This window comes from Plecotus auritus, assembly GCF_963455305.1.
Source record: "Plecotus auritus genome assembly, chromosome: 12".
In the NCBI taxonomy this organism is placed as follows: domain Eukaryota; kingdom Metazoa; phylum Chordata; class Mammalia; order Chiroptera; family Vespertilionidae; genus Plecotus; species Plecotus auritus.
The window spans coordinates 31,561,097-31,576,554 of record NC_137778.1 but is presented as its reverse complement, the minus strand read 5'-3'; the positions used below and the strand labels follow the sequence as shown (position 1 = coordinate 31,576,554).

The 15,458-nt window shown below is 57.1% G+C and overlaps 1 protein-coding gene across 2 annotated transcripts; it reads left to right on the top strand.

The window, feature by feature from the left end:
* Positions 1-1,740: 1,740 nt before the first annotated feature.
* SEMA6C (semaphorin 6C) lies at positions 1,741-14,669 on the top strand. Of its 2 annotated transcripts, XM_080647728.1 has the most exons (20): positions 1,741-1,931; positions 3,942-3,987; positions 5,730-5,901; positions 7,481-7,595; positions 7,820-7,883; positions 8,036-8,092; positions 8,440-8,541; positions 8,766-8,856; positions 9,057-9,176; positions 9,350-9,438; positions 9,736-9,953; positions 10,255-10,386; positions 10,668-10,820; positions 11,052-11,225; positions 11,512-11,658; positions 11,945-12,022; positions 12,147-12,202; positions 12,366-12,410; positions 12,763-12,858; positions 13,233-14,663. In XM_080647728.1, the coding sequence occupies exons 3-20, from the start codon at positions 5,784-5,786 to the stop codon at positions 14,246-14,248; spliced, it is 2,871 nt and encodes a 956-aa protein (XP_080503854.1). In that variant the 5' UTR covers positions 1,741-1,931; positions 3,942-3,987; positions 5,730-5,783; the 3' UTR covers positions 14,249-14,663. The 2 variants fall into 2 exon arrangements, with proteins under 2 accessions (XP_080503854.1, XP_080503855.1); XM_080647729.1 differs by lacking the exon at positions 12,763-12,858 and having other exon boundaries at positions 13,233-14,669.
* The last annotated feature ends 789 nt before the right edge of the window (positions 14,670-15,458 follow it).

Below are 15,458 nucleotides of genomic sequence, written 5' to 3'. Positions count from 1 at the left end.
TGTGTGTGTGTGTGTGTGTATGTTTATGTCTCTTGTTTCTTCATGGTGGGGTTCAGCCCAGTTGGTGATGCTTTGCACCCTGATCTCAGTCCAGTAAAGACTGGCTAGATGTAGCAAACTCTTCTCTTCTTTCCTTCAGTCCAGGGAAGAGGAGGTGGGGGCATGGAGGAAGGAGGTGCTCATTCAGATAAAACTACCCAAGAATGCCAATGTCTCCCAGGCCACCCACTATCGTGGGAATTTTGAGAACGTTTGTCTTGTGTCCCGGCCCCCACGCAGGGGATAATCTTAGCAGGCAATACCAAGGTGGAAGCCAATCAGTGCTGTCTGAAGTAGCCTATTCTTCCTTCCCACTGACAGTCCCAGAATCAAAGGGTCATTTGTTTGTTTATTTATTTAATTTTAAACAGAGAGAGAGGAAATGGGGAGAGAGAGAGGGAGAGAAACATCAATTTGTTGCTCCACTTATTTATGCATTCATTGGTTGGTTCTTTTTTTAAATATATATTTAAAATATATTTTTAATTAATTTTAGAGAGAGAGAGAGAAACATCAATGATGAGAGAGAATCATTGATCTGCTGCCTCCTGCACATCTCCCACTAGGGATCGAGCCCGCAACCCGGGCATGTGCCCTTGGCCTGAATCAAACCTGGGACCCTTTAGTCTGCAGGCCAATGCTCTATCTACTGACCCAAACCGGCTAGGGCCATTGGTTGATTCTTGTACGTGCCCTGACAGGAAATAAAACCCACAGCCTTGGCATACCAGGAGGATGCTCTGGTTAGAGGATCCCAGCCAGGGCCAGAATCAAAGGATCTTTATGGAAGGTGGGGATGGGGAAGGAGCAGTTTTCAGTTTTGCTGTTTGGAGGGATGTCCAGGGTTCTCTGAGGAAAGATGGGACATAACTAACCCTGTATTTGGGGACAGTAAGGCTACGTGGAATTGGGACAGCTGGTCACTTTTCCTCTGATTTTCTGAGTCAGTTTGTCCTGATCTCCACATCTCTCCTTTGGCTTTAGCCTGACTCACCTGTTTTCTTCCATCAACTAGTAGCCTGACTACCAGCCATTCTGGCATCCTGGCTCCTTAGGTCCTGGCTTACTAGTAGTTGCCCAAGCTAGTCCTGCTGTGGCAGTAGAGGTGGGAGGGGAGGAGATGATGGGGACTAGGAAGACCTCCTCCCTTTCCCAGGCCTCAAGCCTTAAGTGCATGCAGGCCTCCCTTATTGGGGTCAGGAGGAACCAGAGGAGGCACATGGGGAAAAATAAGAGGGCTGAGGTAAAAAGACTAGAGAAGACGAACAGAAAGTTGGGGGCAGAGTGGGCGGCGGGAGACTCCCCAGGGAGCAGAGTAGCCAAAGCCATTGTAGAAGAAAGGAGGGGAGGGAGGGTCCCGCCGGCTCTGACAGCCTAGCCCAGCTGAGGTCCCTGGGTTTCTTGTCTCCTCCCAGCTGCTCTTTCTTTCCAGGGCCTCTCCGTGTTAAAACGTGTGACCCCCTCCCCTGTCAGGCTCTCAGCAGTAGTCCGGGGTCTCTTCAGCTCCAGCTTGGTTTTGGTCTCCAGCTCAGCTCCCAGCCTGGCCTCTCAGTGGGCGGTGCTCCGGGAGCCCCCGCCCCCGAGGAGGACTATTGGTGGAAAGGTGTCGAGGAGGCGGGGTCTAGCCAGCCTGCGAGAGCCGGATTAGTTGCGGCGACCTCGAGGCGGGCCGGAGGCGGGTCCGACCGGGAGGCGGGAGGGGCTGCTGGGGCCCGGCCCAGACCTCCCGGCGGTCGCATTGTTTTCCTCCGCGGACCCGCGGCGGGATTGGGGGCTGCGACTGGGGTTTGCGGGACTGGACAGCGCCCGGGAATCCAGATTCAAGCTCCATCCAACTCGTACGCTCATCACACCGCCCCAGAACCCCAACCACGGATTGCGAAGTCGTCGCGGTGAGTGGCTACTGCCCGCCCGCTGCCCTCTCGATCCCGCTAGCTCGGATCTCGGAGCAAGTACCCGGAGCTGGGACAGAGCTGCAGGGAGGCAGGGAGGACTGGGCGCGGCAGGCTGGAGTCAAGATTCCTAAGTGCGAGAGGGACCGGGAGATGCCGGTGCGCGGTGTGCCTGGCTGGCGGAGAGGGTCGATGGAGTTGGGGTGCGCGGAGGGGGCTGTAGCCGAGCGCGTCACTGTACTGTAGGCGCAGGGTCTGGGCGCCTCTGCCGACCGAGCTTCTCTGAGTCTTGTCTGCTGAATTGGGGAGCGCGAAGATGGATGATTTGAGGCGCGCACTGTGCGGAGGGTGGAAAACCTAGTCCCTTGCCTCCCCATCAGGGAAACTAAGGCTCCGAAACCCGCGTAAAACCAGATCCTCTTGATGCCCCTGCGAGGATGGGAAGGGGGGGCGCGTCGTTTCGGACTTTGGTGTCACGGCTGCACCTCTGTCCTTGGGTTTGCACCTCCCAAGGGGATGCCTCCGGCACAGTGTCGGGGAATGGGGTCCTCAAGAAACATCACTCCCAGAGTCCATCTCCTTCCCGCACCCCACTCTGTCCGGGGCTTTGTTAGACCTAGGTCTCCCGAGGAGGAGAGACGAGCTGGCGACTGCCTCCGAGCCTGCCGACCGGGGTCGGCGCTGGCCCCGGACCCGCCCTCCTCGGTTCCCAGCCTCTGACCCTGTTTCCCTGGCCTCGGAGACCCGCCTCTGCTCCCCACCCCCGCTTCCATCCCTACTTGGTCTGCGCTTGCAGGCCCCTCCAGCCCCTCCTCCCGCTAACGTGGCTCTGGGACCCGGTCCCGGCCCAGACTCTGCTACCCGCCCCTCTCGGAGCCTCGGATCCAGTGAGGGGGAGACACGTCGAGCCCCTGGCCCCGGGCCCACCCGATGCGAGGCTATAGACACCTGGATTATCCTTGTTGGGGGCTGGGTGGAAGGGAGGGTAGGTGTGAGCTGGGGGTTGAGAGCTAAGGGTGGGGGAAATGTCTTGGAGGTGCGAACGCGTCTGTTCCGCGCGGCTCCTCAGCGCGCCCCCCGCTCCCTCAGAGGAAGGTGGACTGGGGCGGGCGACCAGCCGGAGGGCTTCCTGCTATTGTCCCCAGCCCGGTCTCCCCTTCTCCATCTCGTCCCCAGCCCCCGCTAGACTCTGGCTTTGACCTCGGCCACTCCCCAGAGGTGGCTTCGGGGCCAGGAGAGGAGAGAAAGGCTGTTTCCTCTTTCCAGCAAGGGAAGAGGAGGGGGAGAAAAGACGGCCAGGCCTCCCCCATTTGTTTCAGATGGGGGTATGAAGCAGCTGGGATTGGTCCCAGCAGGATAAGCCTGTCCCCAGGCTGCTCAGATGCTGCTCCCCCAAAACAGCGAAGGAAAGCCCTCTTAAAGCTATATCATAGTTAAGTCTAGGGGCCCATGCAAAGGCCAACCAAGTGTTTTTAGAGGCTGGACCTAGGTGGGGGGTGGGGTGGAAGGAGATTGGGTGAGAGGGAGGCAAGGCCTGCTCACTCAGGGAAGAAGGAAGGGGCCAGGGATGCCTGATATCAACATTTTGCCTAGAAATGAAGAGCATGTAAATGAGATGCAAATTAGCCTCTATTGTCCCCAGCTAGGGCGCTTTTGCTGAGAAGGCTGCTGGATTCTGAGGGTTTTAACGTGGGAGTGGTCATCATGCCCCACAAACTCTCCCAGTTACCTCTTTCCCAAGACTGGCCCTGCAGTTTCAGCAGTTTCTGGCTAGGAGCCAGCCCCAGCCCCTGCCCTCACATCTCTGGGCATGAAGCAGCCAGCACCTTCCTAACCAAGCTCAATGTCAACACACACACACACACACACACACACACACACACACACACAGGGCAGCATCTCCTCTATCCTAGTCTCACTAGACTTCTGAATATTCACATTTACTTTTAAGGGATGTGGTAAGGAGGTGTAGTAACACAGTCTCTTCCCTCCTCTCTCTCCTTCCATCAGGTCAAAAGTCTTCTATCCTCAAACCCCAACAGCAGTCATCACCCAGGTAAGGAAAGGGCAGCAGATCCTGAGGGCGGGGATGGAAGCTGGCATGGCCTGGGAGCAGGGAGTGAGTCTGGATGTTCTCCCCACTTGCCACAGATCAAAGTTGTTTCCTGGGTGAAGATACTCGTTGCCCAGGGCAACTTGGGGGGGGGGCAGAGGAGAAGGATAGGAGACAATCTGTGTCCCTACCTCTTCCCCTGGGAGTCCCAGCATCCAGAAACATGGTGGAAGTGTGGGGGAGGGAGACTTGGCTTTTTAGCTCCAGAGGGTCATTAGCTAGTGGACTGCTCTGCCTCCGCGGGGGCGGGGGGGGGGGGGTTCATCCTTAGGTATTACTACCCCTTCCCCTCCTCTAGCTCTCTTGAGACCCCATCTGACGTCAATCTCCCCATCAGTGACGCTGGAGTGGGGGGTGGGTACACTTGGGTCCTGGCTCCAAGAGTGGAATTGTTGGGGAGATGGAATGGGCTGGGCCTGGAAGCCCAGGGTCTCTTCTTTAGGGGTCATGGCAGGATGGGCAACTGAGGACTGGTAAAAGGTAGCTGTCTGTTCACAAAAAGAAAGGATTCTCACCCTTTCTGACCTGATTTCTGGAACCTGCTCAGACCCTTACGTCAATTTCAGGGGAAGGCAGGGAGTTGGTGTACACCTCCCACTGTTGGTCCCAGCCAGAGCGGGGAGGCTGATGGGTGGGAAGGAGGGTTATCTCACCATCCCTCCCACCTTGCCCTTCTTTTCCTGGACTATGATTGCCTGCCTGTCATTGAATTATTTATATTTCCATTTCGAGGTAGCCCGAAGAGGGAAGGAAGAGAAAGAGGGACATGTGCAGCCATTTCTCCTCACCAGTGTAGCCCCTTCTATCCCTGGCTCCTCATAGCGGGTGGGCCTGCACTTCCCCCTCCCCCCATTAAGTAGAAGCACTGGTTCTTAGGAGCCGGGGAGGGAGCAGGGGGATAGAGAGGCTGGGAAGGGGCACAGTGGTCGGGCAGACAGCTGCAGCCAGAGCTAAATTTAGCCTCTGATCTGGCTTTGATGCAGATTCATTTTTGGCGAAGACAGCAGCAACTCCCCTCTCCCCTCCCCCCCGTCCCCCCCAGCTCCCTCCTCCCCCCCCTCAGCTTCTCCCTAGCAATGGGGAGGGCCCCTGAAGCATGAGTTTAGACCGGGACAATGACCCTTAGGCTGCCTTCCCCAACTGTGTTCTTCCTCAACCCTAAAGAGGACAGTGGCTATCTCACAGCTGCCTCTGCCTGGGCTCAGTGCCTGTGGTGCTTCCACGGTGCCCTGGGGGTCTGAAATGTAGGGGGAGTCAGACATGGTGCCCTCTTCCTCCTCCCAGTGCCAAGGAGTCACTATTTATAATTTTAAGGCTTCTGTGTCTAATTATAGCTGAGAAGGGGTTAGCAAGAGAGGGGCCAGGAGGTGTCACCTATTGAATGTCCCAGGCCCAGTCTGGAGAGGGGAGGATAGGCTGAGTGAGAAGGCTGGGAGGGGGAGCAGGTGTGTCCTGTCCTTACCTGGGGTCATGCAGGCAGGCCTCACACCAGCCAGTCTGGGCCAGTTGGAGAGGGGAGGGCCTTGAGTGACAGTGACAGTTGGTTGGACTAAGGCAGTGCCAGAGAGGGTTCTTTTCCCCATTCCCTAGGGTCTTCTGGGGATAGACCAGGGGAGGAGCCTGCCTGCTTTAAGGGTGGAGAGAATTTGGCCCCTCCCCCCACTTTTCTCTGTGTCCTCTTTCAGGGCCAGCATATGGGTGAGGGGGCACCCCCTGGGGCCTGAGCTGCCCCGCACAGGATGCTCCGTGCCCCCTACTTCATGCCCTTGCTGCTACTGCTGCTGCTGCTCTCACTTCCCCACACCCAGGCCACCTTTCCCCGGGATCCCCTCCCTCTGCTGATCTCTGACCTGCAAGGTGAGTGCCCAGTACCACACTCTTGGGGTGTGAGCTTAGAAATTAGACACTGAGGCCCGGCCGGCCGGCATAGCTCAGTGGTTGAGTGTCAACCTATGAACCTGGAGATCACAATTTGATTCCCGGTCAAGCCATATGCCTGGGTTGCGGACTAGATCCCCAGTGTGGGGCGTGCAGAAGGCAGCCAATCAATGATTCTCTCTCATCATTGATGTTTCTATTTCTCTCTCCCTTCCTCTCTGAACTCAATAAAAAATAAAAATAAAAAATAAAACACTTGAGAGCTATGTGTGGGAGGCAAGGTGCAGGAAGGCTCCCAGCCTCAATGAAGCTCAGAGCCTGACCAGCAAAGGGGAGCGGACAGTTAAAGAGAGCTGGCACCTCACTTCAGTCACTTCTCATCCTGGGCCAACTTTCTTCACTTTGAGGCAGCATCGTATGGTGGTTAAGAACATGACTCTCAGCCAGGCCAAAGTTGCTAACTAGCTATGTGACTTTGGTCTAGTACTTTACCCTTTCTTTGCCTCAGACTCCTCATCTGCAAAGTGCAGATAATAGTATTCCACCACATAGTTATTTAGGGGTTAAATTAGGTAATACATGTAAAGTGCAAGGGCTGTCTGGCACAAAGTGAATGCTTTATATGTGTTTACCATTATCATTAGCTACAAAGGGGAAGGCTTGGGACTAGTTAGTTCAGTGGCACCTTTCATGTTCCTCTCCACCACTTGTACCAATACTATTACTAAGCCCATGCCCTACAGTGAGGGAAACCATAAACCCACTTTTTCTGAGAATTTTATCTATTTTCAGGTTCCTGTTAATATGTAGGATTTAGAGTAATTTTAAGGATGAAGGAACTGTACTTGGGTTATTGGGAGTAACTACTAGGGGATAGGTAAGATAGCAACCACTTATCTGTGCCAGACGCAGTTCTAAGCACTATGCAATGTTCAACCATCTACCTCTGCACTCTACACTCCCTTTGAGTACTGATGACTGGTTTCCATGCTCAGGCCAGGTGGGTGCTGGTTGGTCAGAGGAGGCAGAAACTTTGGAGGGCTGAGGTGGCCTGTGAAGGGCCTTGAGGGGAGGGTGCAAATAGAGGGCTGGGAGAAATGGGGTGAGTAAAAGCTCCAGAATGGACAGAGTACATTGTGGGCACAAAAGAGAATCACTAGCCCCAAGGCAGCACCAAGAAGGGATTGGGCTCCGCTCTGGAGTCAGACAGCTGAATCCAGGTACCTGCTGCTTCCAAGCTAAATGAGCTATGCAAATTCCGTAATGGCTCTAAGCCTCAAGCTACTCATCTGTAAAATGGGACCACCATTAGTACCTACCTCATAGGGTTGTTGTATTGCGACAATGCACCTAAGGTGCTAACACAGAGCTTGGCAGAGGTTAAGTGCTCAGAGTTAGCTAGTATTATTTTTCTTAACAGTTTACTTAAATAATACCTCACAACTCATCTCACATATCCACTGTGTCCATGGCTGGGTTTCATCTGGTTGGAGAGGGTGTTGAGGGAGTGTGTAGTCTCTTGGCTGGCTCTCAGCACCCACCTCTCTGTGCCTTCCAGGTACTTCTCCATTATCCTGGTTCCGGGGCCTGGAGGAGGATGCTGTGGTTGCAGAACTTGGGCTGGACTTCCAGAAATTCCTGACCTTGAACCGGACCTTGCTAGTGGCTGCCCGGTAAACTAGCAGCAGCACAGTTGTGGGGCTGACACGCAAGCTCCTGGGACATGGACATGCTGGGACCCAGAGCACAAATACCAAGGCATGGAGGAAGGGGAGGGTAGAGAGCAGGAGGTCCGCACTGCTTGTCCCTGAGCAGCTGAACGTGGACAAGGGTACGACTAAGGAGCTCAGGTGGGTACCTTGGCTTGTCTCTGATCCCTCTTTACCTGTCTCCTCAGGGATCATGTTTTCTCCTTCGATCTACAAGCTCAAGAAGAAGGGGAGGGACTGGTGCCCAACAAGGTGAGGGGCTGGTTGGGAGGAGGTGCACATAGAGATGAGGCTGGGGAAGGTCTAATGGGAGTCAAGGGGGTGGGAAAAAGAATCCAAAAGAAGCACTATGTAGGCGGGGTCCAGGTAGCCCCATGATTTTCCCTCTCTCACTCTCCCTTCAGTATCTAACATGGAGGAGCCAAGACATGGAGAACTGCGCTGTGCGGGGGAAGCTGACGGTGAGGAGTGGAAGGAGAATTCTAAGGGAAGGAGATTACCCTGCCTCCAGGCTCTGTCCAAGCAGTCTTGTACTGTGCCCAATTTCCTACCCACTCCTCTCATCTCAGGACACAGGAAAATGTGCAGGAAAGAGAATTAATGGTTTTTAGCTTCTTTCACATGCTTCACCAAAAAGAAAAGTGAGTCTCCAATAAAGGACTTGCCCAAGGCCACAGGGCTAGTGAACAGCTTAGTTGGAACTTTACCCCACATTGTTCTGACTGTTCAAGGGGAGTGGAGTTACTTCCTGTGACCCCCTGTCCCAGTCCCAGGGACCCTGTCACTGACAGAGTTTTGTGTTCTCTAGGACGAGTGCTACAACTACATTCGTGTTCTCGTTCCCTGGGACTCGCAGACACTCCTTGCTTGTGGAACGAACTCATTCAGCCCCGTGTGCCGCAGCTATGGGGTACAAAGGCGAGAGTGCGGGGGTCAGGATGGGTATGGGAGGAAAACTCAAGTGGACATCAGTTTGTTGCAGACAGACCAGTGGGGGGGGATGGGGGTGCCCAGGGTTCAGGGGTCTAGTCCAGAAGGGGTGGGGGAAAGAAGCAAGAGGACATGAAGAAGTAGGCTATGGAGCCTGACTCTAAGACCCCAAGGGTTCCAAGAACCTGTTCCCTTTGTTTCCAGATAACTTCGCTGCAGCAGGTGGGTGAAGAGCTGAGTGGGCAGGCTCGGTGCCCCTTTGATGCCACCCAGTCCAACGTAGCTGTCTTTGCAGGTGAGCACCTGGGCATGTGAGAAGCAGGCATGTGGCTGGAGGGAGCTCCCACCTTAGCCCTTCTCCCAATTTGGTCTTTCCCCCATGCTCCTGAATGGAGGGCTGAGCTAGAGGCCAGAGTCAGACCGAGGCAGGGGGGTGGGAGGCCCAAGAAGAGCCAGAAAGCAGATCCCCTGACTCCATCCTACCCATCCCTCCAGAGGGCAGCCTGTATTCAGCCACAGCTGCGGATTTCCAGGCCAGTGATGCTGTAGTTTACAGAAGCCTTGGCCCTCAGCCCCCACTCCGCTCAGCCAAGTACGACTCCAAGTGGCTCCGAGGTCAGGGCGGGCCTGGGGGAGGGAGGCTGCTCTTGGGGAGGAGGTGCATGGGAAGGACTGTGGCAGGGAGCAGGCAGTGTCTATGTATGCAGAGGGGAGAGGCTGCATGGGGCCAGGAGTTTCTGAACAGGTACCGATACTCTTCCATACCCTTTCCTGTCACTCCCCCTCAGAGCCACACTTTGTCCATGCCTTGGAGCATGGAGACCATGTCTACTTCTTCTTCCGAGAGGTCTCTGTGGAGGACACCCGGCTGGGGAGGGTAAGGAGGTGGTGGGCACCTGGGGTGGGTAGCTGAGGGTTCTGCTGGATCCTGTGAAGGCAGTCCGAGTCAGGGGACAGCTCTGGGCCCCCCAAGTTGGAGTAACCCTAGCCCTTTGCCCCCATATCCTGCTGTGTCCCTCATCCTTAACCAGAACGACCTCGTACAGCATACCCTTCCTTTGTTCCATCCCTAACATTTGTGCCTGGTGCTCTAACTCACTGCATTCCTCTCATCTCGCTGGCCCTGAGGTTGTCTCTTACTGTTCTCCCCTTGTCCCCGACTTTCCCCCTTCAGGTACAGTTCTCCCGTGTGGCCCGTGTGTGTAAGCGTGACATGGGCGGCTCACCTCGGGCCTTGGACCGTCACTGGACATCCTTCCTGAAGCTTCGGCTCAACTGCTCTGTCCCTGGGGATGCTGCCTTCTATTTTGATGTCTTACAGGCCTTGACTGGGCCTGTGAACTTGTATGGGCGCCCTGCTCTCTTTGGGGTCTTCAGCACCCAGACCAATAGGTTGGTATTAGACTAACCAATGTGGCCCAGTCTGTCCCGTGGCCCAGTCTGTCCCCTGCCCCACCAGCATCCAAGCTGCTCTTTCGAAGTTTACTGATGGCGTCAGTGAGGGGATGTTCCATTCAAAGCCAGTTGCTGTTTTGCCCATCTTTTTTCTCCTAGCATGGCATCCAGGGACACCCCACCCTCTCAGGCTCTGCCCCCTAATATGGTGCATGAAGGGTAGCTGCCATGTCTTACCTGGGAGGAGCTGTGCTGTCCCTTCTAACACCTAGCCTGCATCCTTTTCTGGCTTCCTCAGCATCCCTGGCTCTGCAGTCTGTGCCTTCTACCTGGATGATATTGAACGTGGGTTTGAGGGCAAGTTCAAGGAGCAGAGGAGTTCGGATGGGGCCTGGACCCCTGTGTCTGAGGAAAGGGTCCCCTCCCCCAGGTACTCAGGATGAGGGTGGGTTTTGTGGGTCATATTTAAGCAGTGTCTGCTCTCAAAATGGGGTTGTAAGGAAAGGGGAAAATGTCCAGTGCTTGGGGAGGAGGCTGTGGTGTGTTGGCAGTGGGACTGGCAAGCTGCAACTGGGAAGGGAAGCAGTAGTGTGAGTGTGTGGAGGGGAAGCAAGGGCTACCCATCATGTTTAGGAGCAGTGTGTGTGGGGAGCACAGAGCCTAAGTCCCAGCTCCCTGCCCTAAGGCTGCCCCTTCCCATGTGCCCACCAGGCCAGGATCCTGTGCAGGAGTGGGTGTAGCTGCCTTATTCCCCTCTTCTCGAGATCTCCCTGATGATGTCCTGACTTTCATCAAGGCTCACCCACTGCTGGACCCCACTGTGCCACCTGCCACCCACCAGCCTCTCCTTACCCTCACCAGCAGGTATGGGGCTAAAAAAAACACTGACCACTACCCTCCCTTCTCAGTCACTCTCCTTCTCTGACCCCACAAGGTAAATCACAGTGGTGGGAGGAAGTACCCATGAAAGTGGAAGGCGAGGGAAACCCTGGGTTGGGGAAGGACCCAGGAGTGGGTACCAGGACACATGGGCTGTCCTTGAAGCACCAAGCTTCCACTAGCTGGGTTGCTCTGACCTAAGGCTTATTCCTCCAGGGCCCTACTGACCCAGGTAGCTGTGGATGGCACGGCTGGTCCCTATAGTAACACCACAGTCCTGTTCCTTGGCTCCAATGATGGAACAGTGCTGAAGGTGCTGCCCCCAGGGGGACCATCTGGAGGACATGAGCCCATCCTGTTGGAAGAGATCAATGCCTACAGCCCCTCCCGGTGAGGACATGAGGCCTTTGTCTGGCGGGCCGCCTGCAGAACAGGAACGGGATGTGAGATGGTAGATGGGGATGTGAGAATGGGGTGGGAGCTCCAACATTGGTTTCTATAGGGCATAGAGAGAGGGGCTTGGTGAGAATCTGGACAGTGTGGTGGGGCAGGGTGGGCACTCAGGAACATCGGCTCCATGAGCCATACTTAGTTGCTTGTGCCTCTCACCACCTTCAGGGAAAAAAGAACCTCACCAGGCCTGCCCCTTCTTTGATTCCTTTTGGCCTCACCCTAGGTGCAGTGGGAAGCGGGCGGCCCAAACAGCACGGGAGGTGATAGGACTGGAGCTGGACACTGAAGGTCACAGGCTCTTTGTGGCTTTTTCTGGCTGCATCATCTACCTCCCTCTCAGCCGGTGTGCCCGGCATGGGGCCTGTCAGAGGTGAGAGGGGCCTGAGGCTAGGCCCTGCCTGGGTGGGCTCCCTGGGCCAGCAGGAACTCTGGAATGCAAGCATTGGGGGAAATATAGGGGATGGTTGGTGGGGAGATGCCTCAAGCATTCTGCAGGGGCACAGTAACTAGGGTCTTGAACAGGGTTTGGGCTGGATAGGATGGGAATATTGGGCTAAAAGCCCTCTGTAGGCCAGGGTGAGCCTAGAAGAGGCAGGTGAATGGAATGTGATTAGAATGGAGAAGGTCCCAGCCTCACATGACTCAGTTTTCCCTAGGAGCTGTTGGGCTTCTCAGGACCCATACTGTGGATGGCATAGCTCCAGAGGCTGTGTGGATATCAGGGGACCTCATGGGTAAGTGAGGGGCTCCCGGATCTCCTAAGGAGAAAGTTCCCCACCATGAGAGGAAGCTGAGGGCCAGGGTGTGGGACGGGGGCAAGATGTATAACGGCATTGAGTCATCTCTATGTCCTCCTAGGACTGATGTGGATCCAGCTGGGAACCAGGAATCCATGGAGCACGGTGACTGCCGAGGTAAACAGAAGGGGAGGCTGCAGCTCTAGCCATAGTTGCACATGGCTCCGAGGGCCACAGATACTATGCAGGCATGGGTTTTCTTTCTCCCCTTCTGTGGCACAGTCATCCCTATTCATGAAGCTTCCCCCTGCTCCCATCTTTGCCCTCTGTCCCTTCGTAGACGGAGCTACCGGGAGTCAGTCTGACACAGGGAACTCTGCTTATGGTGAGTACTGTCCCAACTTCACTTCCCTCACTCATCCCACACTCACTCAAGTCTGTGCCCATGGCAGCAGCAGACCAGCACGCTGGACACCCCGAGTCATAGAACAGAGTTAGCATCTTCCAAATACCCAGCAAATAGCTCGGTGGTTGGCACGTAATAGGGTGCTTAATAGTTTTGAACACATAAATGAATGTCCTGCATGGTGAGCCCTTCCCCTCAGCCAAAGGAAAAGAGAGACTGGAGTTCTGGGCCTTTGGGTTCCAACTGGGGGTGGGAGGGAGAGAACTGCTCAATGGGTGTCAGAGGTGGAGAGCAGGAGCCTCACTGGCTCTGACCTGGTCTCTGTCACCAGTGCTTCTGGGTCCTGGCCCTTCCCCTGAGACCCCCAGCCCCCCCAGTGAAGCCCACCCCCGGCCCCAGTCTTCCACTCTTGGAGCTCACACTCAGGGTAAGGGGGCCGGCTGGGAGGGACAGGAGTGAAGTGTGGGCTGCTGGTTCTTGAAGAATTCTAAGCCCTTTACCGTCCTGTGTTTGGTGCTCACTAATGCCTGTTTGGAGCCTCCCCTCCCCAAAGGTGGGCATCCCAAGCCCGCCTCCTTCTGCTGGGGCAGTTTGGCAGTTGCTCTTGTCTTGGCTTGAGGGGCCAGAGCTGGGATGGGGACTCCCCAGGCCCAAGCTCTAGCTTGTGTTTGAGGGGTGGTGTGCGTGGGAGGGTCAAAAAAGTGTTGGAGTGAAGCTGAGCAGCAGCAGGAGTGATGAAACTTTGCAACTTGCCATCCAGCCCTCCTGCTTTCGCTAAGCCTCCTCCCTTTTGGTTGGCAGGCGTGCGCAGTGACCTCCCCGCAGCCTCAGCCTCCCGCTCGGTCCCCATCCCACTGCTCCTGGCCTGTGTGGCCGCAGCCTTCGCCCTGGGAGCCTTAGTGTCTGGCCTTCTGGTCTCCTGCGCTTGTCGTCGCGCCCACCGACATCGGAGCAAGGACATGGAGACCCCCGGGCTCCCGCGCCCCCTCTCCCTTCGCAGCTTGGCCCGATTGCACGGGCCGGGCCCAGAGCCACCGCCGCCCTCCAAGGATGGAGACCCCGCGCTGACGCCCCAGCTCTACACCACTTTCCTGCCTCCTTCCGAGGCCGGGTCCCCACCGGACCTGGCCTGCCTGCCCACCCCGGAGTCCACGCCCGAGCTGCCAGTCAAGCACCTCCGCAACGCAGGGGGTCCCTGGGAGTGGAACCAGAATGGAAACAACGCCAAGGAGGCCCCAGGCCCTGCGCGTGGGAACGCGGCAGGCGGCTCGGCCCCCCGCGTGCTGGTGAGGCCGCCGCCGCGCGGCTGCCCGGGGCAGGCGGTGGAGGTCACCACCCTGGAGGAACTGCTGCGCTACCTGCACGCCCCGCAGCCAGCCCGGAGGGGTGCTGAGCCCCTAGGCCCCCTGACCCCGCGGGCGCTCCCCCTAGAGCCCGCCCCGGCCCCCACCCTTTTGGCCGGCTCCAGCCTTCTGCCTCGGGAATGCGCCCCCCCACTGCGGCTGGACGTGCCCCCAGACGGGCAGTGCCCGATGCCCCCTGGCCGGCCGGTCCCTGTTCCCCGGCTGGGGGTGGGCGGCAGCCGGAGGTTGCCCTTCTCCTCCCACCGGGCGCCCCCCACCCTGCTCACTCGTGTCCCCTCTGGAGGCCCTTCTCGGTACTCCGGGAGACGCCTGTACCTGGGCCGCCCCGAGGGCTACCGGGGCCGCACCCTGAAGAGAGTGGACATGGAGAAGCCCCAGTTGCCCCCAAAGCTGCCCCTGGTCGCGCCCTCCGCCCCGCTGGCCGTCCCCGGCGGCAGCCATTTTAACTTGTAAAGGAAGCCGCTCCGCTTTGGCCGCGAGCGCGGACTGGTCTCCAAGGATAGGTCACCCCTCTCCTGGTCCCACACCTCCAGCCTTCCCGGACTCAGAGTCCCCGGGGCCCTGCCCGCCTCGGGCTTATTTATTGACTGTCTTCCCCTCTGTCCCCTCAAGAGAGGAGTGGGAGACGAGAAGCTTGCCCCTCAGTGAGCCAGCTTTTTTGGAGGGGCTGGCGCACTCCCACTCCCCCTCCCTCAGCCAAGCTGCCTTAACTCGCCCCTCTGGGCTTCCTCCCTAGACTGGGCCCCGGGCGGGCCGCAGGCGGACAGACGGACGGGGCTGGGGCCACGCACGTTGTGTACTGATCCTCGGACCTCCTGGGAGGTGCCTCCTACCGTGTAGGAGCCTTCGCTCCCCAAATACAGCTGTGTCCCCGAGCCGCCGCCTGATTCACGCGCCGGGGGGCGGGGCGGGGCGGGGATCGGTTGGCTCCCTCCTAGCGCCTTTGCCCCTGAATCTTTGGCCTCCCGAGTAATTGCATGGCTGCAGTCCCACCGGGGTTAATCAGGAAAGGTTTCCTCAAGATTAGCGCGCTCGCGCGCGCACACACACACACACACACACACACACGAGGTGTGGAGATAAATCCGGGCCCAGGAGACCCAAGGTAAAGTAGGTGGGGCTGGGGAGGGCACTAGGAGCCCGTTTCTGGATTGAGGTAAGAGGGACTTTTTCGTAGTCTGTCCCGTGGGGTGGGGGAGGTTATTTTTGGAGAAAGAAAATGAAGCCGCGCCGTGATTTAACTTTCACCTCAGGAAATCTTGTCCTAAAGAGAATTCCAAGGGTCTAGGTTGCATGAAGGGGACGCTGCAAAAAAAAAAAACAACAAAAAACAGCAAAGGATTCAGTGCTGTTGGAGTCCGCGGTCTGCCCCAGCTGTTCCCTGAGGAGCAGTTTCCCTTCGCGGAGCTCGAGGGGTGCCGAGCGCGGGGGTCGTCGTGCGCATGCGCGGCGTCTCGCGACGCCTGAGGCCGCACTAGATCGTCATGATGTTCCTCCGGCTGGGACTGGCTGTAGACACCTGTCAGTTACCTCCGGGGACCAATGGGAGGGACGAACAGGACCGCCTGCCCCGCCCACCACCTCGCACGGAGGCCACTGAAGGCCTCGCGCCAGCTGTGGCTACTTTTGCGGATTTACAAATCGTGTTTTTCTCCCGCGCGTG